General features: G+C 43.1%; 1 protein-coding gene across 1 annotated transcript in view; it reads left to right on the forward strand.

Moving 5' to 3' along the window:
• SLC35F2 (solute carrier family 35 member F2) overlaps positions 1 to 25,870 on the forward strand; it is a 66,872-nt gene that overhangs the window by 37,468 nt on the left and 3,534 nt on the right. The window contains exons 2-7 of the mRNA XM_028516272.2: positions 14,704 to 14,879; positions 16,848 to 16,975; positions 20,645 to 20,804; positions 22,042 to 22,198; positions 22,694 to 22,746; positions 23,260 to 23,414. Of these exons, the coding sequence (XP_028372073.1) occupies positions 14,704 to 14,879; positions 16,848 to 16,975; positions 20,645 to 20,804; positions 22,042 to 22,198; positions 22,694 to 22,746; positions 23,260 to 23,414 (829 nt within the window). The remainder of the gene's footprint in view (positions 1 to 14,703; positions 14,880 to 16,847; positions 16,976 to 20,644; positions 20,805 to 22,041; positions 22,199 to 22,693; positions 22,747 to 23,259; positions 23,415 to 25,870) is intronic.

Here is a 25,870-nt window from a genome sequence, read left to right on the forward strand (position 1 = left end):
TCTGTAGACTCCTAGTCTACAGGGACACATGGTGAATTTTTGCCTAGGGTAGGGCAGCCTAAAATCCAGAATCCATGCCTTCTTCAGGAAGAAGTGAGCACAGAGGCAGAGGTAGTAAACTGGATCCGGGTTGCCCCAGCAGCCTGTGATGGGTGTAGAGTGTCTTTACACAACTACTGCCTCTGTGGGAGCGAGTTGTTAACCCTTTGCTCACCTGGGCACAAATTTCCTTCCCTAGCCTAATGTCTACATCTCGCCAGTTTGTGATATTGTTCCTCCCCCTTGAAGGGTGGAGGTTTTCAGCTCCTTCTTTTTGAGAGTAAACTAAATGAAGTAATATAACCTTTAAAAAGCTGTCTAGTAAAACGAGTAAAATTGAAGATGCTTATGCCCTAAGACCAACAATTCCACTCTTAGATATATCTTCAAAGCAAATGATTCCTTTAAACTTCACATGGTATGAATAGAAAGTCACAACATTTGTAGGTGCTCTGGAGTCCCCTGCCTCCAGCAGATAGGTGCCTGCTCGGGTCCCCAGCAGGCCATCTTGAGTGCCCAGGAGACTGCTTCTTAGCACATCAGCAACCCATCTGTATCAGTTTGTTAAAAACCAGAAAAACTCTTAGATATGTACATCAGGAGACATGAACCAGCATGTTTGTAGAAGCATTATTTATAAAAACAAAAAATAAAAAAATAATTGGAATACAACCTAAATATCCACAAGGAATGGACAAAGTGTGATGTATCATGTTGTAGAAAGGAATGAAGAAAGTGTCAGCATAGAAGAATCTCTCAAACAATGTTGATCAAAACAACCAGTTGCAAAAGTACACATATATTATGATGCTGCTTCTATAAAATTTAAAAACAAGGAAAGCAATGCTATTTATAGTTTAGAGATACTCGTATAAATATTAAATTGTATGGAAACTCATGGAATGATAAATGCCAAGTTCTAGACAGTAGTTACCTCAGGAGGGTAAAAGATTTGGCCAATACAAGGGGGATATATTGATGTTGCCAGTATTTTATCTCTTTTTTAAAATTATATTTTACTGATTCTGCTATTATAGTTGTCCTGATTTTTCTCCCTTTGCCCTCCCCCCATCACCCAGCACACTCCCTCAGGCGATCCCCATACTATCGTTCATGTCTATGGGTCTTGGTTATAAGTTCTCTGGCCTCTCTGTTTCCTATACTGTACTTTACATCCCCGTGGCTATTCTGTAACTACCCATTTGTACTTTTAATCCCCTCACCTCTTCACCCATTCTCCCCCTGCCCCCTCCCATCTGTCTGGTAACACACTTCTGGTAACTAACTTCTCTTGCTGCTTTTAAGATTCTCTCTTTATCTTTAGCCTTTGGCATTTTAATTACGATGTATCTTGGAGTGGGTCTCTTTGCATCCATCTTATTTGGGACTCTCTGTGCCTCCTGGATTTGCATGTCTATTTACGTTGGCAAATTAGGGAAGTTTTCTTTCATTATTTTTTCAAGTATATTTCCAATTTCTTGCTCTTTCTCTTCTCCTTCTGGTGCCCCTCTGATGCAAATGTTATAAGGCTTGAAGTTGTCCTATAGGCTGCTTACACTGTCCTCATTTTGGGAGGCCTTTTTCTTGTTGTTCCAGTTGGTTGTTTTTTGCTTTCTTATGTTCCAAATCATTGATTTGATTCTGGGCTTCATCCATTCTACTGTTGTTTGCCTGTAAATTGTTCTTTATTTCAATTAGTGTATCCTTTGTTTCTAACTGGATCTTTTTTATGCTGTTGAAGTCCTCACTGAGTTCCTTGGGCATCCTTGTAACCAATGTTTTGAACTCTGCATCTGATAGATTGCTTACTTCCCTTTGTTTGGTTCTTTTTCTGGAGTTTTGGTGTGTTCTTTCATTTGGGCCATGTTTCTTTGTCTCCTCATTTTGGCAGCCTCCCTGTGTTTCTATATATTAGGAAGAGCTGCTGTGACTCAGTGTCCTGGTAGCATGGCCTAATGTAGTAGGTTTCCTGTAGAACCAGTGGCACAGCCTCCTCTGTCACCCAAGCTGTGTACTCAAGGTGTGCCCTTTGTGAAGGCTGAGCATACCCTCCTCTTGTAGTTGAGTCTTGGTTGCTGTTGGCAGATCAATGGACAGGATTTACCCAGGCCAGTCGGCTGCAAAGTTTGGCTGTGACCACTGACCACCAACTTCCACCCTCCATGGAGGATCAGCTATGCAGGGGCAGGGTTGTGGTGCTCTGCCACACTCTGTAGCTGTCCACTGGGTGCACTGTCCTTGGGTTTTCCCTGGTGGTGTGGGCCAAGGTCAGCCCCCATGTGCGTTTCGCCTGGGGCCACCCTGTCTGAGCTCTAAAGCAATCTGATATGGCATTGCTTGTGTTGGCCTTGGAGATCTCCAGGCAAAGTCAAGCTCTGAATCTAGGCTTGCTGCTGCCAGTGCCGGGCCTGGGGCTCACTGAGGCCAGCTGTTGCTTGTTTGAGAGGACTTAGGAAGTTTCAAAGCATGATCCGAGATGAGCCATTCATATGGAAAAGCATCTTGGGCCTGAAAATTGGGTAGGGCAGAGTCACTGGGGATCTCCAAGGCAGGTCAAATAGTGTTATCCAGGTTGATGGAGTCTCAGATATCGCACCATCTTGCTGGTTCTGTGGAGGGAGGGTTTAGAAAAGGGACAATGACCTTTGCTCACCTCGATATCTGACACTTCAGTTTCTGCCTGTGTGCCACTGGTGCCTTTCAAGCTGCTACCCTGACACTGGAGTTCAGAGGGAGTGAGTCTGAGTAAATAGGTGAGTCCGTGTGTGGGCTCTTTAAGAGGAACTGCTTGGGGCTCCAGAAGTTTCTTCGACAGACTCAATCCTTGCTGGTTTTTGCAGACAGAAATTATGGGGACTTATCTTCCTGGCACCAGGTGCCTGGGCTGGGGTATTGGTATGGGGCTGGGACTCCTTGCTTCTGCGATATGCTTCTTGAATTTTTATTCACTACACATGGGTGAGGGACCAGCCCCATTCTGTGTCTGTGCCCCTCCTACCAGTCTGGATAAATGTGGTTTCTTTAATTCCGTAGTTTTCAGACTTCTATTCAACTTGATTTCTGATGGTTCCGAGTGATATATGTTCTGTGTTTTAATTGTAATTTTGATGTAGTTGTGTGAAGAGATGAGCCATGTCTGCCTATGCCGCCATCTTGACCAGAGGTCAATAATATTTTATTTCTTAAGCTGCCTGGTTGTGTTGCCATCCTTTAAGGCCAAGCAGGTTCATGGTATTTGTGCAGATGGAAAAATATTTATGGAGCCATTGGGATGTCTGGCATGCCTTTATTCATGGGTGGGCAAGCCATGCACGCTGTAAGCTGTGTGTCTGTCTGCATGTCTCATGTCATGGCCCCTGCTCCCCAGTGTGGCACCCAACATGGCACCTGTCCCCTTGCATGTCTCTCATCATCATCACCCCCAGCAGGGAGTCCATACCTGTGTAAGTACTAGAGGAGAACAAAGCCGGAAAACTGCCAGAACATTACATGACACAACATAATTCTGCACATGCGAGCCCACCTCATGTTATGGGAACAGTTTATCAAACCCAGTCTCAAGGCTATGAGGACACTAGCTATCAGGCCCCTCCAAGGCTATGGGAATACTGCTTCCCTTAGTTACCCAGACACCTGTGTGAGGAAGCCAGACTGCCTCCACTTACCCTACAACCTACCCCTTCTGGGTTCCTCACCTTACAGTCTACGTGAGGAAATCATCTGCAAAGGTCCCTTGGTGAGGAGGGCAGAGCCCTGCACCCATAACCCATAATAGTAGTATAGGCCACACTCACTACAGTGACAAGCAAGCAAAACAAGTGCTGCCGCAGCAGCAGTACAAGCTCCAACAGCATGCAGCCGAAAACAGGTAATCAGGCTGCCCCTAGGTACAACAGACAGTCCAATTCCGGTACCAGTAAGGCCACTCACATGGGCCACCCACCCAGAGGGTCCCAGTGGAAACAGCAGCCCACACACCATTCTGTGCCTCCCAGCAATGTCCAGGAATATGGGTCTGACACAGACCTGTCAGAGTCCAGCCCATGGGCTTGTCCTTTGGAGTTCTCAATGCAAAAGGGCGCTGGTCCAGCCAGCTCCACAGCCTCAGCTGTGAGCCACCCTGAGCCATCCCATACAGAGTAGCTGCTTAATGGCCAGGGTTGGTCATACCACTGCTTGGCCCCAGTGTAGATGTCAGTCCAGGCAGCATTCCACAAGGGATGTTCACTGTTCCACTGGTTCTGAAGCCAAGTCAAATTTGAGACAGAAGTAGGAGAGATGCACCATGGGAGGCCAGCCAATGTGCTCAGGGAAAGTTCAGCGTAGACCCAGCATGCTGAATGGTCAGCCACTAAGGCACAGGTATGAACCCAGTCCACTAAGGTGTTACCTTTCATTCTAAGGGTGAAAAGACAGAGCAGTTATAGGCACCAGTAAAGGCAAGTCATGATTCTCTGGCAATATACAAGCCAGCTTCTGGTCAGCTTATAAGAAAGTGGCTGGCCAAGGGGTCTTTTCTTGGGCATGAACACCAGACCTTTTGCACCTCAACTGGGGGCTTAGCATCTACTTGCAATAACAGGAGAGAACTCATAATGAGCCATAGGGATATCACAAAGGTGCCACAAAGAAGCATTTCGTGGTCTGCTGGCCCTGGATATGTCACCTTTAAGACTGGGGCCCAGGTCCCAATCACCCAGGGCACTATTTGTAAGTTTCTGTCCACCCCTTGGCCCCAAGGGGCAACAAGAGCCACCCAACACATGTGAGGGACTTTGATTTTCCAAGGCCATGTTCAAGTGGTTGTTTGCCCTCACTCCAGGCCCTCCGGAGCAGGCAGGAGAATATTCCCCTGTTTTCCCATGCCTGGTTTCAGGAAGGCATCCTTAGTGTGTACCTGTGGCTGAACAGCAGCACCAGTCTGGTGGAGCAGTGCTTCCACCAGAGCTGCGCCCCCCTCCAACTCCTCTCACTTAGAGCCTGGGGCACAGTCCATTAGCGCTTTGTCCAACCCCTCAGAGTAGGGGTGGCAGCTGCAGCTTGCAGGCCCTGCTTTAAGAGACCATTGTACTATTCAGTCATTCCAGCAGGTTGGGGGTGATAGGCCACATGGAACTTTTAATCAGTCTGCATGTCTTGGACCCACTGTTGTACCAAGGCCCCAGTAAAATGCATCCCCCGATCACTTTCAATGATCAGGATTCACCCATAACAGCGCATAACGGCTCCAGTGCAGCAATCACTGATTTCTGATCTGGGTGCCGTGTGGGATAAGCAGCTAAAAGTCCTGTGACCATGTCCACACCTGTAATAGCATGCTTACACCCCTCTGAACTAGGTAGGAGTCCAATTACATCCACCTGCCACTGAGTCAGTGGTACCTGTCCCTGCACTACCACCACACCTTGGCTGGAGTATCAGCCTCGTCATTCCCAGGGGAAGCAAGAGGTGCATGTTCAGTAACATGTTTTACAATGATTTGTTTCTGGTGGCCTAACTCTCATGAGTCTGTCCACAAAGCCTATCCCACAATGGTCTATGCATAACCATCCATTTATTTGTATGCCAGGTAGAGATCCTGGCATATGTTAGCTTACATACGTTAGCCCCCAGTATACTGCCCAACTATCTGTGCAAATAGGTGGGCCTTCCATGACCACCATGAGCCATATGGTTCAGAGTTTTGCTCACTGGCTGCTCTGTCCCATGCTAGTGTCAGACCAGATCATCTCCATCTCTGGTTGAATTGCTACAGCAGTCCACACAGCAGGCTGACCCCTGCTGGACCCATCAGTGTACCATGCATTTGAGGGAATAGGTGCCTCACCTTCCCAGAAGAGGCTAGTTTCTGCCTCCTCCATAGGGACAGGAGCAGTAGATTTCTCATCTACATAAATAATTGGACTAACACTTCCTGTAGCTCAGCCCTCAAAGGGCTAGTGGACAGAGTATACTTCTTTGTTGCAGATAAGCCCCCCGCTTAGCCAGTGTGGGCATCTGAGCTGTCCCACTGTGAGGCTTGGCCATCCAGTCCTGGACCCACCCTGCAATGGGATACGTGGTCTGAACTGTAATGAGGGCAGTTCCTGTTATGGCCTCAGTGGCCAACAGGGCAGAATATACAGTAGCCAACTGCTTTTCAATCAAGGAGTACCGTACCTCTTCTCCCTTCCATAGCTGAGACCAGAAACCCAAGGGTTGACAAAGCCATTCCGATCACTGCAACAAACCCCACCCAAAGCATTCGTGTGTCACATGCACATCTAGCTCATGGGGGTCTAGCAGGATATTTCCTTCCTCTTCTTGGGAGGCTGGCACAGCCAAATGGCCCTTTAGATGCACAGGACGGGCCTTTTTTGGTCACACCCCTGGGGTTTGGACAGATAATTTAGGCCTGCAGTGGATGGACGTGGGTGTGCGGGCACCAGGAGCTGCATTTGCGGAGCACTGGTGCACAGTACCTGGGTGGGTGCCGGTTGCTGGTGCCACCACTGCATCCCTTCGGGTCGCTGGGCCACAGTTTCTGTGACTCTGGTGACAACCATCGCTGTTGCTCCAGGTGCTGCTGTCATCTTCCGGGACCTCTCTGACAGGCGCGAGCTCACCTGCCACCGCCACCACTGCAGCTCTTGGGCCCGCTCCCTATCAGTGAGCTTTCTGGGTGCCAGCACCTGCTTCCCTATCTCGTGCCAGCTCCAGCCTGCTCTCTCGTAGCCTCCTGCATCACACCACCAGCTCTCACAGCTCCCACGGCCACCCCTCCTCCTGGAACACTGCTACAAAGCTCGGCCGAACACTTGGCCTTGACCCACAGGCTCAGCAGCCCACGCTGCTTACCTACAGGCGTCCCTGCCTCTTCTATCAGCATGCTGGGAACAGAGCTTTCCAGGTGCTGGTGCTGCTGCCAGAACACCCAGCCCTAGCCGGCCCTCTGGCCGGTCATTCGGCAACTGTGTTCCACATCTGTGTGGGGCAGGGGAGGGAAGGGATGGATGCCCAGACCCAAACTTCCCCCAGGAGGCATAGGTTGCTGCCCTCAGGGAACTCAGTTCCTTTTCCCTCCACCCTTTCCCCCTGAATCAGTCACTATGAGTGGGGAGGGGGGCTGCAGCATCTCAGCTGTTCAGAGGCTTTTTATTTACCAGGGTGCAGACTCAAGCCTTCAAGGCTTTTTTTCTCTGCCTCTGTGTTGAACTTCGCAGAGGTGCAGAGGCGAAAAGTGCAGCCTCCTCCTCTTACTCCACCTTAAGGGCTTCTGCTCCCTCTCGGGGCTCTTGGAACTTCACTGTATCTCAAAGTCTAGTCTCCGACTCAGCTTGCAAAGCTGAAAGAAACACCGAGCCCACAGCCCCACAGCCACAGAAGCAGTGGGCTTTTCTGGGGTCTTCCCCACCACCCACAGGGCTCTCTCCACTGCGTCCATGCACCGCTGACACAGGGAAAGTCATGGGGTGGGAGGCCAAGCTGCCAGGAGCCTGGCCACCAAATACTACCTGCCTGTGATCAGCCACTCCAAGCTCCCCCTCCTGGGGTGCCAACTCCATACCGTTCTGCAACCAATCCTGATGACTATGCTGATTGTGTTGCCATACTTCAAGGCCAGGCAGGTCCACAGATTTGTGTACCTGCACGGAAAAATTTTCATGGAGCTGTTGGGATGTCTGGCATGCCTTTATTCATGGATAGGCAAGTCACGCATGCTGCAAGCTGCATGTCTCCCTGCATGCCTCATGTCGTGGCCCTTGCTCCCCAGCGTGGCACCCATCATGGCACCTGTCCCCTTGTGTGTCTCTCATCATCATCACCCCCAGCAGGGAGTCCATACCTGTGTAAGTACTAGAGGAGAACAAAGCCGGAAAACTGCCAGAACATTACATGACACAACATAATTCTGCACATGCAAGCCCACCTCATGTTATGGGAACAGTTTATCACACCCAGTCTCACGGCTATGAGAACACTAGTTATCAGGCCTCTCCAAGGCTATGGTTACACTGCTCCCCTTAGCTACCCGTACGCCTGTGTGAGGAAGCCAGACTGCCTCCACTTATCCTGCACAGGTAGGTATTCGAATACATGTTGGTTATGTATTATACTTGATTATATTTTAAATATCATATAAGAAGTTTAAAAAATTTAAAATGCAAGCTGTGAGAGAGTAGTCCAAGATGAGGCTGGAGTGCTAGGCAGGGGTCAGATGGTAGGTTGCCTTATAGGCCGTTTTAAAGTTTGGCTTTCCTCTAAGGGCAAAGGGGAACTACTGAAAGGTATTAGACAGGGAAGTGATCCCATTAGAGGCAGTGACTCAGAGTACTGACTCTTGCTAAGTGTAGATCCTGGGTTTGTGGAGAGGGAGAGTGGAGCCAGGACGGCCGCGGGGTTTGCTGCCGTCCAAACTGAAGAGCACCTCCTCCTTAAGACACCATTGTCTCTTGCTTCCACAGTGTTCTTCCTGCCTTGTTATCTCTTTGCCTCTCAGGCCAGGCCCGTTCGTCTCCACCTATAATTCTTCCTCTTCCTCTAGCCCCTTAAGTGTTGCTCTTTTGAAGGGTGTTTTGTTTTTTAAAACTCTCTTTTCTTTTCATTTTTTATGCATACATTATAGTGAGCTCATTTACATCCCAACCTCAGTTACCACCTTTGTGCTTATGATCCCCAAGTCTGTTTCTTCAGCTCAGTCATTTTTCTCAGCCCCAAACTGCCTACTGGACATTTCTTCTTGACTGTCTCACAATTTAGCAAAATCCAGCATGTTCCAAATGGAGTTATTCTCCCTTCCAAGTGTGCCTTGTCCTCCTGTTTTGGGGATCTTGATGAGCCATACTGCTATCTATCCAGTTGCCTGATCCAGAAAACTGGGTATTATTCTACACCCCTCTGTCCATGCCAGCTGTCCTGTGTATGTTGTTTTCATGTTAGGAGTTGGGTGAGGCTTTGGGTCCGTGTGCCATGACAAAATGGCGCTTCTAGAAATGCTCAATTCCCACCTTGCTAATCACTGTACTGTTTAGAAGATTTTGATGACTTCACCACCCTGCTTGACCTGGCTTCTGTTCTGAGTGATCCATCCTCATCTGCTGCTGCTTTTCTCCTACACTCTGTGCCGCAGCTGCGCCAGCCCACCTGAAGTCCCCGGGTGTACCATACCGTCTTAGCCCTGTGCCTCGGTATATGCTATTCCTCCTGCTCGGAGTGCTTTCCTCGCTGTGCCTATCTTGTGAACTCTTGAAGTTTTTGTTTTTATTTTGAACTAGTCTGTTTTCACACTTGTCTGGCTGTGCCTTAATTGCTATTTTGCATGCCTACTTATTTCCAGTCATATCTGAACCTCCAAGGAACAGAGAGAGCCTGCTCCATTTTGTATCTGCATAGCCTCCCACAAAGTAGATGTCCTGCAAGTGTATTGAGCGTTGTCTCACCCAGCAAACTTCCCTTTTTTTTTCTGCCCTTGTGCAAGGATTGTTTGAGGTCGGTTGCATGTTACAGAAACAACTACTCCAGAGAAAAGAATACTTTGTAAGCTTTTAGGGTAGATATTCTCTGCCTTCTGTTATTTTGGTGTTTTTTTTTAAGATTTTATTTTTATTTATTTTTAGGGAGGGAAGGGAGGGAGATAGATACAGACAGAGAAAGAGAGAGAGAGAAACATCAATGTGCGGTTGCTGGGGGTTATGGCCTGCAACCCAGGAATGTACCCTGGCTGGGAATCGAACCCGGGACACTTTGGTTCCCATCCCGCGCTCAATCCACTGCGCTACTCCAGCCAGGGCCTTATTTTGGTGTGTTTTACTTTGTGTAGAAGAGCTATGGAAGGACATGATTATAGAGAGAACATTTTAAATAAAAATTGCAACATTCTCAATTCCTGTCCCTAAACCTTCCAGGAACTGTCAGTCTTCATCATCTCTTAAATTGTTTTGTCAGTCTTTAAGGTTTTACTCTTACTGCTTTCTGCTCATCTCCCAAACATCTGTAAATTTCCTTGATACTTTAACAAGATAATATTATTCTCCACACTGTTGCCACACTCCTGTTCTTCTTTTCATCATTTAAAAAGAGCTGTTTATGTTTGGCGCTCATCTTTTCTCACCCAGCCAACTGCCAACTAAAATCTGACTTTAGGCTTTACCACCAACAAAAAGCTTTCCTTTAAAGATATCTAACAAATTCCAGCTTGCCAGGCCAGCTGTGTCTCTTTAGCTATAATGTCACCTCTTTTCTCTGCAGTTTTGGACATTACGGTATTGATTTCTTCCTTCTTAAAATGTTTTTCCGCTCTTAGCTTCAGTGTCATGGCACTCTCAGAATCTGTCTTTCTCTGACTGTGGTGGTACTTCATTGGAAAAGTGGGGAAGAGTATAATATTTGGGGTACCATGTATTTGGGTCTATATAGTAATTACTTTATCCATTTATATTCATTCGACAAATATTTACTGAGTGACAACAAAATACCAGGCACTGGATATGTAGTGGAGAGCAAAACAGATATGGTCTAACTTTCTGAAGTCCAGAGTTTCAGCCTTGCATTTGTTATCTATTTGCTCTGTAACAAATTACCACAAACTTAACACACATTTATTATTTCACAGGTTTTATGGATCAGGCATCTGGGCATGACTTAGGCAACTGGGCAAACTTAACGCACATTTATTATTTCACAGGTTTTATGGATCAGGCATCAGGCATCTGGGCAAAGCAGAGGGCTCTGCCTCTGCTTTGGGGCCTCAAACAGGCTGCAGTCAGGCTGCATCCAGGGCAGGGTCTCACCTGAAGCCTGGACTGGGGAGGGATCTGCTTCTGAGCGCATTTTGGTTTGGCAGGATGCATTTCCTGGTGGATTGTGGCACTGAGGGCCTCAGCTTCTTGCCAGTTGTTGCCACCCTCAGTTCCTTGCCATGTGGGCCTCTCTATATGGCAGCTTGTCTCATCAGAGCCAGCAAGGAAGAGAATCAATAGAGAGAGTTGCCTAGCAAGATGAAAGTTATGACCTTATGCAGTGTATTTGTGGAAGTGACACCCCATTACTTTTATTGTATTCTAATAGTTAGAAGCAAGTCACAGATCCTACCCACACTCTGGAGGAGGAGATTACAAGGGGCAGTAATACCAGCAAGCAGAGATTCCCTGGGGGCCATCTCATTCTGTCTGTCCCAAGCCTGTTATTGTTCTTCCTCTCAAAGTTTCAGCCACCTCAGTTTCTTCTGCTCTCAACTTTCACTCACTACTCTCCCCTTGCCCCAAGGCTGTTCTCATCCTGCATGCCCTGTCCTGGTCAGTCCATCCAGTCATCCGGTCTAGAAACCCAGATATCATTTTCAACACCTCCTCCAGAGATTTTTGGTGCACTAGGCTCTGTGGAGTCTTTTAAATCATTCTCTACTTTCCACTTATGCTGATATGGCTTTCATTCAGATCTCACTTTGGCCTGTGTCATTATACTGGCTTTCTTACTGGCTTCCCTGCCTAATTTCCCGTCTCACTGATTCTTCTTTTCCTAAACACCAGAGTTGCTTTCATAAATCCCTCTGTTCAGAAACCTCCATGGCCCCCACCAGTCTATGGCACGAAGGCCAAGCTTCTCGGTGTGCCATTCAAATTTTTTCACCAACTGGTCTCAACTTACTTTTCCACGCATCTTGCCTGCTGCCACTCTCTGCTGTGGCCCTTGTGCCCCAGGCACACTGAGCCCCTTGGTGTTTCCTGAGCCCACTCTTGCATGTTTGTGCCTCTCTGCATTTGGTCCTAGTTACTTCTTTCTGAATTTCCTTTTCCCTACTTCTTCCTCTAGAAGTCCTTTATATACCTTCAAACCTGCCTGGAATGTCACTGCTTCCACAAAACCTTTCTCAGTTTGCTCTGCCAGCTAGTGCCTCATGCAGAATCAATTGGTAGCACCTGTATGCTTTTCTAGCCCTTTAGTTGCTCGGCTGTTGCAGGACTGCTGTTTTGTAGTTTGTTTTTAAGGTGCCTCCGACTCTTAAAATGCTAAAGGAGAGGGTCTGGGTTTTATTCTTTTTTTCCCTTTTTAAAGTTTTTTTTATTGATTATGCTATTACAGTTTTCCCAATTTCCCCCTTTATCCCTGCTCTACCCTGACCCCTGGCCCTCCAGCATTCCCTTCCCCCTTAGTTCATGTCTATGGGTTGTACATATAAGTTCATTGAGTCCTCTGTTTCCTATACCATTTTTTATCTCTCACTGTCTATTTTATGCCTACTAATTATGCTTCCTCTTCCCAGTACCTTTTACCCCCTATTCCTCCCTTCCCCCTTCCCACTGAAATCCCTCTGTGTGAGGTCCATTTCTCTGATTCTGTTCCTGTTCTGGTTGTTTGCTTAGTTTTTGTTTTCATTGTTTTTCTTTTAGGTTCATTTGTTGATAGTTATGAGTTTGTTGTCATTTTATTGTTCATATTTTTTATCTTCATTTTTCTTAGATAAGTCCCTTTAACGTTTCATATAGTAAGGGCTTGGTGATGGTGAACTCCTTTAACTTGACCTTATCTGGGAATCATTTTATCTGCCCTTCTGTTCTAAATGATAGCTTTGCTGGATAGAGCAATCTTGGATGTAGGTCCTTGCCTTTCATGACTCTCAATACTTCTTTCCAGCCCCTTCTTGCCTTCAAGTTTTGTTTGTTTGTTTGTTTGTTTTTTTGAGAAATCAGGTGATAGCTTTATGGGAACACCTTTGTAGGTAACTCTTTCTTTTAATCTTGCTTCTGTTAGGATTCTCTCTTTGTCTTTTATCTTGGGTAATTTAATGATGATGTGCCTTGGTGTGTTCCTCTTTGGGTCCAACTTCTTTAGGACTTTGAGTTTCCTGGACTTCCTGAAAGTCTACTTCCTTTGCCAGATTGGGGAAGTTTTCCTTCATTATTTGTTCAAATAAGTTTTCAATTTCTTGCTGTTGTTCTCCTTCTGGCACCCCTATAATTCTAATATTGGAATGTTTCAGGGTGTTCCAGAGATTCCTCAGCCTCTCTTCATTTTTTTGTATTATTGTTTATTCGTTCTGATCCAGCTGAATGTTTATTTCTTCCTTTTGTTCCAAATCGTTGCCTTGAATCCTGGTTTCCTTCTTGTCACTGTTGGTTCCCTGAATATTTTGCTTTATTTCATTTTGGGTATCTTTCATTTATTCTTTCATTTTTCAACCAAGCTCAATCAGTTCTGTGAGCATTTTGATTACCAGGGCTTTAAATTCTCCATCGGATAGTTAGTTCTGAGGTTTTGCTCTGCTCTTTCATTTGGGCCCCATTTCTTTGTCTTGGCGCAGCTGATAGGTTGTAAGGGGGCAGGGCCTTAGGTATTCACCCAGGCAGAGCAACCCTCTTTGCAGTGCTGTCTGTGTGGGAGAGGCCAGAGAGGGAAGGATGCAGCTGCATGCTCATTTTTAGCCCACTTTCCAACAGACTCTGGAGTCAGATTGGAAGCATCTCCCTCCACAAGAACCCCAGCTGTAGCCCACAGTCAGCTCTGAGTCTCAGTTTCCCCCTTAAGTGAGTCCCTCTAGCCCAGTTCTGCCGAACTCAGCAGTCAGCCCTGCTCCTCTGCATCCTTGCTGCCTCGGGATCCACCTTACCAGTCTGGTTGATTTTTTTCTTTAATTCCTTGGTTGTCAGAGTTCCATGCAGTTTGATTTTCTGGTGCTTCTGGTTGTTTATTGATTTTAGATTCGTTGTTATCCTCCTTTTGCTTGTGAGAGGAAGCAAAGTGTTTCCACCTACACCTCCATCTTGGCCGGAACTCTGGGTTTTATTCTTTTATAGATTCAAGGTGCCAGCTTCTAGAGCAGTGATTCATAGTCTTAGCTGCATGTTGGAATCACCTGAGGAGCTTTCATCATCACCGATGCCTGCCCGGGATCCACCCCAAAATGTGAGGACATAATTGGTCTCAGGTGATCAGGCACAGCCTGATACTGGCATTTTTAAAAGAGCTGTGATTCTAACATGCAGGTAACGTTGAAAACCATTACTTCTAGTTGAAGAAATCAAGACTGGGAGAATGAAAGAATGAGAATATGCTAAACATTTAATGAGTAGGAAGACTTTAAAATGAGTTAAAGCTGAGTTTTTAAAAAACATACACATAAAACATCCACACACTCACATCAAATAGTGTATGACATAGCTAAGTAATCAAAATGATTTCTAAATGGATGGTTAATAAAATGGGAGAATATGTATGTTTGTGGTACTGATGGGGAAATTAAAAATATAAAAGAATAAAAATGTAGTCTCTCAAAACCCGACAATTTAGCCCTGGCTGGTGTGGCTCGGTGGATTGAGTGCTGGCCTGCGAATTAAAAGGTTGCTGGTTTGATTCCCAGTCAGGGCACATGCCTGGGTTGTGGGCCAGATCCCAAGCGTGGATATGTGACAGGCAACCACACACTGATGTTTCTCTCCCTCTCTTTCTTACTCTCTTCCCCTCTCTCTAAACATAAATAAAATCCTTTTTAAAAACCAACAGTTTAATTTTTGTGCATATAAAGTAATACAATGAAATTACTAACCACCTAAAATAATTAACATTTTCTTTTTTTGCTGATCACTAAAGTATGTGTTGTGTGCTGTGTGTGTTATGCATGTTATGTGTTTGTGTCCAAGGTACATAACTTACTTGCAAGTTATTCAGATTTCCTTCTTTATTTTCTAGGAATATTTTGAAAACAATTGCCCTGGGTCAGATGCTGTCCTTGTGTATATGTGGAACAGCCATTACGAGCCAGTATTTGGCAGAAAAATACAAAGTGAATGCCCCCATGCTTCAGGGCTTTATCAACTATTGCTTGCTGTTATTAACTTATACCGTGATGCTGGTATTTCAGTCAGGTATGCCAAATGTGGGAATTAACCTTTTCATCAAATTATCTTCATCAAAAAGTGGCTTTTAGACATTTAAAAATAAAACATTAGGCAAAACTAAGAATAGGAAAAATAATTGCTGTTTTTATAAAAGTCATTAGAAAAATATGATGCCTGCTCTGTGAAAGTAGTGACTAGAGATTCATGCATATTCTCTGAAACTGTGGATTAAAATAAGTAGCACCAAACTGGAATAGAAGTTGTCAAAAAATTTAAATGCTATTACAAGTTAGGTTTTATTTTATTGCCTGTTGTTGATAAGATTAAGAGACAATATTTAGAACACTTCAAGTTAAAAACCTCACTTTCCAAAATCTGTATTTCCAGCTAAGTGGAGACATTGCTAAATGGAGCATCAATTGCACATAGATCAAGGCTATGTTATGAGAGAAACAAAGACAAGGAATTGGCAAGGAGTTAGCATCTTTATCACTGGCTGGTTAAGTTGTGTTAGAATTATTATAGAGTTATCATTTCTTACTAGCTATACAAAAATGGAAAAAAACTAGGTTCTGAGAAACATTTTGCTCCAGGCATCATTTTAATTGCTTAACTTTTTTAGATTTGGTGTTAACTCATTGAAGCCTCTCAACAAGTCAAGTGAATATTATTATTATTCCCATTTTACAGATGAACAAACTGAGGCATGCAGTACTCAGATAACTTACTGTGAGTCATACAAGTAGTAACTGGTGGAGCCAGGATTCCAACCTGGGCAGCTAGCCTCAGAGCCCACGCTCTTACCCCCATTCTGCATTAGGGGCTGCTAGTCATGATAATAACAATTCTTCCCACAAGAGAAGAGCTAAATTAGATTGAATTTAGGAATGTGAAGATAATGGGTAACCCAAATCAATTGGGAGGATACAATCCTTCCATTTTTATCATATCTAAGGCACAAAATAAAAGCCTTAATGTAGTATTTGCTAACCCTGTTTTAATAAGAACCTTAAAGCATTGACGATATTCCTATGTGTCACAATAAAAAAATTTTTTTGAAAGAAAATAGAAATCAGCTGTAGGAGTGGGGAAACCCTCCAAAGGGGAATGTATCAACTATTTCCAGCTTTAGGAACTAGAAATAGAACTGGTACATGATGAATATAGCCCTGGACTTCGCTCTTTCTGCGAGCATTGGCTTTAGCAAGTCAGCGTGACTCGAACACAGCCATACTGTCTCCTGAAGGGAGGGAGGGCTCTTAGGTGCCTTTCATACCATCTTGTGTTGAGGAAGACTAACTCTGTATTTTCAGGACTTTCCTGTTAATTGAGTTTTAATGATAATTATCTGGTTATGATTCTCATTACCTTTATTTCCTTGTAGGTTATCTTACAATAAGCCTTCTCATATATGTGCCAACTCCCTATTTCCAGTGACACTAGATTCTCCAAAGAAGTGAATCACAGTGAACTTGCATAAATAGAATTTGGAGAATACAAGGTGTTTCTTCAATGGTGCCACTAAGTCTTTCTTCCAAACTTATCACTGACAATTTTCTCATGAGAACGTATCTCTTCCAAAAGAATGACCACATGCAGAGTTTCCTGTGAAGAAGCCCATCAGTGGAGGTTAAATAGCCAAAGACTTCATTAGAAAACATGTGATTTCCCAGGATAATCTGTAGCTTGTCAAGAATGGCAACATCCAAACCCATATCTGGATATTGTATTTCTATCGCAATGAGAAAGGAATTTAACCACTTTTCTCCTTATTTTCTCTCTGATGCTATCACTGAACACATGGTCTGTGATGACACCTTAGCTGGGGCCTCGTACGGGAAAAATCTGACTGACTCTGCAGAACTGTTGTAGGAATTTGGGTTATGAGTAATGGAAATTGGGGGAGACACACCCAAAATACACAGCAAACATTAAATCAGCATGCATGGCCTCATTTCCAAGTAACGTGTACTAATCTAGATTTCTTTCAACCAGGCAGTGATAACCTTTTATACATCTTGAAAAGAAAATGGTGGAAGTACATCCTGCTGGGACTAGCAGACGTGGAAGCTAATTACTTGATCATCAGAGCGTACCAGTACACCACCCTAACCAGTGTCCAGGTGAGAGGGAGTCTTCCGACCAATGTGGTTTTTATAGCTTTAAGAGAAGAATCTGAACTCACGTGCATTAACCTAATTTTATTGAAAACCTGTTCACTTGAAAAACCTACACACAGGTGGATGCTGCCTGTTTTCCAGTAACGCATATGTGCTAATGAGTAAGGTTTCCTGGAATTAGTGAAAATTACAAGTTAATGAGTTCCCAAACTGAAAATGCTATAGCAGATTAGAACAGTTTCTACCAAAATAAGCATAAACATTTCGTTGGCAGTTGATGTTGTGAGTTCTGTTTATGTGTTGCTCACACGTGGGTTATAGAATGGGTGTATCTTGGTACTACAGAAAAATTGGAGGTCTGTGAATAAAGTGCACATTCAAGACAAAGGAGCAACGGGAAGAAACCTACCAGACATCTTGGGAAGAGATGGTAGCCAAAGGCAAAACTTACATCCTCATTTATTAGTTTATTCTCACTGGATTGAAAGAAAAATATTCCTGTGTAGCAGTTCTTTTTAACTTGGTGGAGTTGAGGAAGACTGATTCGGTTGTCTTAATGTTTGGAAACTATGGGACGTATTGTGGCTCTGACTAACCATTACCAACAACCCAATGTCTTATAAATAGTTACAAGTGAGATAAACTCCATTGCCAGGTTTAGACTTCACCATTTAATGAATTTATAACTTAAATTTTGTTAAAATTTGTTAATTTTAGTGAGAGAGTGGAAGGGAGAGAGAGATAGATAAACATTGATTTGTTGTTCCACTGCACATTCATTGGCTGATTCTTTTATGTGCCCTGATCAGGGACCAAACACGCAGCCTCGGCCTATTGGGATGATGCTCTAACCAACTGAGCTACCTGGCCAGGGTTGAATTTATAATTTTTTTATACAATGATTTTCTCACTGTGTAAAACAGAGATGTTCATATTTGATCTCCAGATTTTAAGAATGTGGAAAAATTAAAGGGAGATTAGACTTACTTCACTTGGAAAATATAAAGATTTTTCCAATGTGATTATACATTAAATGCTATTAATACCAGAATACATTTTATTAAATTATTTATTTTCTGTAACATTGTGCTAAGCACTGTCCACAGCAAACCTCTTGGTTTTTGACTGCTGTGGGTTAAAAGCCCAGAGAGGAAATATTTGTTAAGACAGACATTATAGGAGGTACATGAAAAAAACCAGAATTTCATAAAAATTAAAATGAGGAGTTACCTGAAGGATGAAGTTCATCACAAATGATATTAACTGTACTTTAAACAGTGGGCAGTAAGGGTATAAGTATGTAGAAAATAGCATTTTGTAGTCACACCTTCCCTAATAATCTCACACAGAATCCAATGAGTTGATTACAATTTCCAGAAACTTTGATCTCTGACTATAAATGATTAGAAGTTTTGAATTCGTGCAAGATCTAAACACACAGTTGTGACACAACTTTGCACACATACTTGCACTTGGGTTTTTGTGACTGAAGTTCATGTATTTCATTTTGGTCTCTTAGAAAAACCTAAGTATTTGGTTGTCAAACGTTTTGCATTTATGGCTGTAGCAAGGAGAATGTTTTTGAAAAGCCATCTAACAACTAAAGCCCCCTCCAGCAGTGGAGAGTGCCTGTCACTGGAATTCTGATTCTCTGCCTGAACACATCTCTGGCCTGGGTGATCTGAAAGGGTAGAAGTTTGGATCTGATGGTCTTTGAATCTCCTTCTTAAGGATTCCATCAAAGATTCTGTAATTACAAGTAGGAATTCAATAGTTTACATGAAGGTCATGATGTGTCCAAGGACATCCTGAGTCTCCTCCCACTTCACTGCCACATCAGCAGGGTCCCCACCCACTGGCAGAGGCTTCTCTTTTGTGCTGCTCTTTTCTTTCTAGAATGTAACCCTTTTTGAAGCCCCCTCCTCCAGTCTCTAAGGCCTAGTCAATTTCATCTTCTCCTGTACGCCACTGTATCGCTAAGACAGTGTAACTCATTTTTATACTTGTGCCTTCCCCATCCCCCAGGGTCTGACTTGGTACCTTGGTTACTATGACTACAAGATAATTTTTTAAAATTAAATTAAATAGGAGAACTCCTGGAACTGAAAGCATCAAAGAGTCACTGAGAGTACATTTTGAAAAGGAGATTCCATGTCAAGAAATGGGTGAATGCAAGAGATAACAGATGAGATGTCTTAGAGTTTTGGAGTTGGAAGGGACTTCCTTGTGAGGTCATTTGGTCTGATCTCTTCATGCTTTGGCCCAGGGTGACTGGCTGTCACTCACACAGCTGGTCAGGGACCTGGGGAGTCTGGTACTTTTACCACAGCACAGGCAACTCCCTTATGTGGTCACTCATCGCCCATCAAAATTGTTAAAAATAGAGCAAATATAAGTTTGATTTTAAGATACAATTTGAGGACAGGGAGTCTCCTGTGAGAATTTTTGGAGTTACTTTTCTTAATTTTTTTGTGTAAGGAATGTGGTTCAGACTTTGTTAAGTCATTATGGCTGGCTTCTGCTGGTGTCTTCCAGGACAGGCTATTATCATTTGCATCGTTTAATGTTTTGTTATTCGGGGAGGCTCCATAAAGCATTTAGGAGATTAGACTTCTGCAGCGGGAGTAAATAATAAGGCAAGGTGCCCATGCCTGCACATGGGCGGGACGCAGACTCCAGTGATGGCATCACAGTGAAAGACAGTTAGTAAACAGCTATGGACAGGATCAACTGGCTGCTGGATGTTGCTAGGGGCCTGCCTTGTCCAAGATTAAACAGATTCAGAGAGAATCAGGGACAATGTTAAAAACAACAGGATTAGCAATAAAACAGCACATTGAGAAACATCATTAGTGTAAGGACTATCTTTTATCCTTGAATGTACTTTACGAAATTTGTGAAGAATTGAGTGGGTGAAATCTTTATTTTTCCTTTATCTTACAAATGATTTTGGACTTGCTATAATTTTGTCACCTTTAACCCCCTGCCTTTCAGACTGGCAATATCAGGGGTGTAGTACCTATTTTCTGGACCCAAGATCAACAGGCGGTGGAGGAACATATGATGACAAGCACCATATTTGCTGTGACCAAACGTCTGTCTGACATGGTGGGGTCAGGGAGATTGGGGTCTTCTTGCTTTCTCATAATAACCAGCCCAATTGCAATGAAGTATCTGGCTATGTGACTATTTGTTCTGTGTCTATCCAGCCTTCTGAACACTCATGAGGGCAGGGCCTGTCTCTTTTTTCCTCCACATTCCACCTCCTCTCAGGACCTCCCAAGCTTAAATATTTATTGTTTGAGCGAATGGGGACACGCAGGTAGGAAAGTGTCCCTATTGAATTTGAGGATCAACCCAGGTGGGCAAAATGGCACAGGCCCTTGGGCAGAATTCCTGGGTTCAGCAACTATCTCTCTGTATTTGAACTGGGTGACTTCGGACAACTCATTGAACCTCCCTGGGCCTTTGTTTCTCCGCACAAGATTTGCAGTTTCAATCTCATAGCGTTACTGTGAGGATTAAATGAGTTGATGCAGGCAAAGCATTTAGTACAAGGCTGACAATCATCAATGCTCAATAAATGCTAACTTTTATTATTATGTACTGGTAATTACCTATGTGCTAGCTAATGACAGATGTTGTAAGCTGTTTATTTCTCCTTCCATGCAGCTTTTGGATTGCTTTGGGATTCCTGTGTTGATGGCTCTTTCGTGGTTTATTCTTTATGCAAGATACAGAGTGATCCATTTCATTGCCGTGGCTGTCTGCCTGCTGGGGGTAGGAACTATGGTTGGTGCAGACATACTAGCAGGGAGGGAAGACAGTTCAGGTAAGACTGTGTTACTTGTTTCTGTTTCAGTCACAGGGAAAAGTTTTGCTTAGGTTTTTGCTTTTATTCTTCCAATACATAGTAAAAGGCAAGAAACATGTCTTGGTTAACTGTCTTTTTGAGTTTATTTATTTATTTTCAAAGATTTTATTTATTTACTTTTAGAGGGAGGGGGAGAGAGGAAGAAAGGGAAGAGCAATGTTGATGTGTGAGAGATGCATGATCAGTCGCTTCCTGCATGCCCCCAACTGGGCACCTGGCCAGCAACCCAGGCAACCCTTCCTGTTTGCAGGCCGGTGCTCAATCCACTGAGCCACGCCAGCAAGGGCATATCTTTTTAACTTTATTTTCAGATTTTCTTGCTTCTTCTGTCATTGTAATCACTTCCACAAAGCTCTCTTTATGTTCCTACCCACTGACAGTTCTTGTTCCTTTTTGTCATACTTGTTTCATTTCATGAAAAAAGTTTCTTTATATATTTGTAATCTTTTTTGGGTCTATACATTTAGATTAATTACTGGGAAACCTACTATAGGTTCTTTAAAAAAAAAATGGAGCCCTGTTTGGTGTAGCTCAGTGGATTGAGCACAGGCTGCAAACCAAAGTGTCACAGGTTTGATTCCCAGTCAGGGTGCATGCCTGGGTTGCAGGCCACGGCCCCCAGCAACCACACATTGATGTTTCTTTCTCTCTCTCTCTCCGTATCTCCCTCCCTTCCCTCTCTAAAAATAAATAAATAATAAAATCTTTTTAAAAAATGGAGACTTTGTGTCCATTCTATTGAGGAAAATACTTTGATACTCTGGCTCAAAGTTCAGGCAGTTGATGGTATAAAATCTCAATGAGGTCTCTGAATTCACTCAACCCACAAGTGACTTCATTATCTCCTTTATGAGAAAAATTACCTTACTTACTTTCTTCCTTCCCTATGATTTTCAATTAATTCCCTTCAATAAATTCCATTAATTTTTCATGTCATAGAATCATTTTCTCAGACCTTACATTAAGGCATATATCACCATCTTCTAGGCTGTTAGTCTCTTGCGGAGTCACAATATGAAAAATCACAGCAGAATTATGCCAGAAAGTGAGATCAGGAGTCTTTAAACTTCTAGAAATCAGGACTTCTTCCAAAAATCTTAATTTCAATGAACACAAGCCAGATAAACTCTTGGAAGCAAGCTAACGAGGTTTCCTGTTGACCGTGTGCCCCTGTGGGTGGCTTGTCTTCCTGCAGGTAGTGACGTGCTGATCGGGGACATATTGGTCCTCCTTGGGGCTTCCCTCTACGCCGTCTCTAATGTGTGTGAAGAATACATTGTGAAGAAGCTGAGCAGACAGGAGTTTTTAGGAATGGTGGGCTTATTTGGAACAATTATCAGTGGCATACAGCTGTAAGTCTAAAATTTTCCTTAAAAACAAAATAAGCAAGTATGTCAGATGATTACTTCCCAGCTACTAATATCCATGGTTTTTTTGGCCCAGGTTCACTTTTGAAATCAGTTACTTGCTAAATATACGTTAGATCTTTGAAATGTCAAGAACTATGCCTTGTTTTCTTATACATGTGGTAGAGGCATTACCAGTAAAGACTTTCTCTCTCAATTACTTCCAGAAAACATTAGCTTCCTATCCAAGGGGAAAACGGAATGTCAGTTTTCCTCCTGTAACTACTGGAGAGCGCCCCTCGGGGGGCCAGCACGTGTTCATGGACTTCTCTGGTGTTATTCTTTGTCATCTTTATTTTTCAAAATATAGTTATTTTTATAGCCTTACACAAATCAAAAGTCAACATAATTCTTGTTTTTATCTGAAGTATAGCAACTAAATGCTTATAAAATAGTGAGAATTAGCATGTGGATCTTTGTGACCTCTAGTTTCGATCATAGATTGCTTGTGGAATATAAGGACATCGCCAACATTCATTGGGACTGGAAAATCGGTATGTACATAAATGATCATTCTTTTTAGTCAGTATCCTCTTCTCTGACACAAACACACACTAGGAAATAAATGTTTCATTTTAATAATACTTAGGCATTTTTGTAAAATCACAGGGTAATTCAGTACACAGAGAACTGTAGTGGTTTGCATTGAGTTTTCTCTGAAAACTTACAAATGAACCTCCATAGACATTAATTTTTAACCTAATAGCCTTTACTAGAAATTCTGAAAAGGCTGACCTCGGTCACGTGAGCTTTCAGTTAGATCTGTATCTGGAGTTTTCCAATTTTTGTGAAGGTCACCGGTTGGCCATTCACGACTATTGGATTTTTGAAGTCCTTCACCTATATCATGTCTTGCTGTTGTTTTTTTCCTGAGAGATTTTTATGTCTCATTTGCAATGCTGATAATAACTAGGAGCTTTGTAGATAGTATGTTAAAGGATTAGGCAATTTTCTGTAGCAGCTGGACCTTAAGCACCATGTCTTCTGATTTCTTCGTGTTTTCACAGCCCTGCTATTTGTGGCATTTGCCATCTGCATGTTCTGCCTGTACAGCTTCATGCCGCTGGTGATTCAAGTTACTAGTGCCACTTCGGTCAACCTGGGCATCCTGACAGCTGACCTCTACAGCCTTTTCTTTGGACTCTTTCTCTTTGGTTATAAGGTAAGCAAATAGAAATCATGTTCAAATGAGAACACTTGCTTAGTCCAAATGAAGTAGCAGGTTTCTTCAAGATTTTAGATCCAAAATAAAACCATCTCATCCTCTTGGTGTGAATTTCACTGAACAAACCTCACTTCTTTTCCTACTGCTTCTGAATTAGAAAATTGGCCCAAATAAGAGTTGTTCTAGTTTTTTTTCTTCTAAATGGCAAAATGCAATGGACCTCCTCTTTGGTGTGGCCCGGGACACCACAGCATGGAAGTGCTGATGCGTGTTGCCTGGTGACGAACAAGGAATCCCAGGGCTGCTGTTGATTCTGAGAGACCATCTAACCTTGGTTGGGCATCCTGAGCTTTCCTTTTTTTCCTTTAGATTTATTGAGATATAATTGGCAAGTGTGTACATTTAAGGTGTACAACGTGTTAATTTGATACACTTATATATTTACAAAGCCCTAGTACACAGATAAAAGATTTGTGGTGCCCAGTGGAAGGGAAAGGAGGTAATCATATTATCCTGCATGCAGTGGGCTGGAATGGTTCCATCTTTGATAGTAGTTTTATATTGTAGGGGACTTTAAAGGTAATTCAGTCCAGTGGTTTTCAAACTTTTTTGTGTCTGCAGCATCACAGCATTCCCAAGTGTAACCTGCTTAATCAGTAACAGCTCTTGGTAGATGCAGTAATTCTCGAGGAGAGGGGATAGGAGGGAATGGACCCGTGTCCCCCAGGGAAGCAAGACAGCAAACACAGTGTCTCTGGAGAGTCTGATACACCTTCCCTTGAAAATTGCAGAATGAATGATCTTAGTTTAGAGATGGGGAAACAAAGGCCCAGGGAGTTTCGTGCAATTAAGTGACTTACCATTAGTGAGCTGCGGGCTAGTGGTAGCATCAACACTAAATCTTAGTTATCAGACTTATAGTCTAGTTTTCTTTCCACTGCACCTTCCTATTTTCATTATTAAGATGAGAATCTCAAGCTTATAAATTTATCAAGTTAAAATCTCATGCATTAGAGAGGACCAAATAAGTAGTTTTTTTTTGTACTTCACAGCAAATTTGAAAACTCTTAGGACAACAGTTCTCATACTTTTAATCTCAGGATCCTTTTAAAAAATGCTTAAAAATTGAGGACTACAGGTCACTTAGTTCTGTGACTTTTGATATTAGAATTTGAAACAGATGTTTAAAAATATTAACTCATTAAGAAAATAATAAACTCATGTTAGCATAAACTAGTTTTGAAAAATACTGTGTTTCTTAAATTAAAAGAATTTAGTGAAAATGGCATTGATTTACATTTTTTAAAATCTCTTTAATGTGTGGCTTAATGGAAAACAGCTGGATTCTCACATCTGGTTCTTCATTCTGCCTTGTGATACCACATTTCATATAATATCTAGAACAGTTGATTCTGCACTTCTAAGAGAATGAAAATGAAAAAGGCAAATAGCATCTCAGTATTATCTGAATGAATTTTGAACTTACAGACTTACTGAAAAGCTCTTGGGTACCTTCAAGAGTCTTTGGACCATGTTTGAGACCTGCCACCTTAGAATTCCACCTTTCCTTAGTACACCCTCAGTAAAGGCTTGTCAACCTGTCTTTTCCCACAGTCATTTGAACAAATAGGATGTTGGCTGTGATTTGATACTTTTGGTTTCAGGAGGCAATAGCAGTGGTAAATTTTGTATCCAGGCAGAAATCTTTGGCACTGATTTGCACTATTCCCAGGAATTGGCTTTGAACTTACAATGCCTAGATCAGGGGTTCTCAGAAATTTCTACTCAAGGAATGTAAACCATTTTGATTTGCATGGTTCCTTGTGACAGGAACCAGCTGTGATCTTTGCACACTTGCTGGTTAAGGTATTCCTGAACAAAGACTGAAAGAATATTTTTAGGTTTTTACTAGCATCATTTAAAAAATTAAAAAAAAATGTCAGAGTGAATCAGAGGGATCCTGACAGGCCTGGGTGCTTTTTCCGTGGAAGCAAGTTGTTCCGTGGTGCTGTGCTTGCATTTCACACGCCAAAAACGGAGGAGGGCGGCCTTTCCATTCTGCCATTCAAGGCCACACCTGAAGGGGGCCTGAGAGCTCAGCAGTGTAACTGCTGGCCCTGCTCACCTGTCCCCCATTTTTTTTAACCAAACATTCTGATTTAGCTTTAGTAATTTAACTTCAGCTTTCCCTTATAAGTAAAATAATGTCAAAGGAGGAAGTAAGGGTAAAGAAATGAAAGCTTAGAGGTAAAAATACACTTGTCACTACCAAACTGTTCTAAGCTCCTGAATGTAAATACTTGCTCTTTAACTGCTCTAGCTTTCCTATGCAAAGCCCTTGTGTGTGGCGTTTTTTTGGCCACATGACTTTAAACTGTTCTCAGAATTGGAGACTATGTCAAATTCTCTACACTCATCTGTATCAGACTCTGCCTCCTTTGGAATTGACCTTG

This window comes from Phyllostomus discolor, chromosome 6 (genome assembly GCF_004126475.2).
Source record: "Phyllostomus discolor isolate MPI-MPIP mPhyDis1 chromosome 6, mPhyDis1.pri.v3, whole genome shotgun sequence".
In the NCBI taxonomy this organism is placed as follows: Eukaryota; Metazoa; Chordata; class Mammalia; order Chiroptera; family Phyllostomidae; genus Phyllostomus; species Phyllostomus discolor.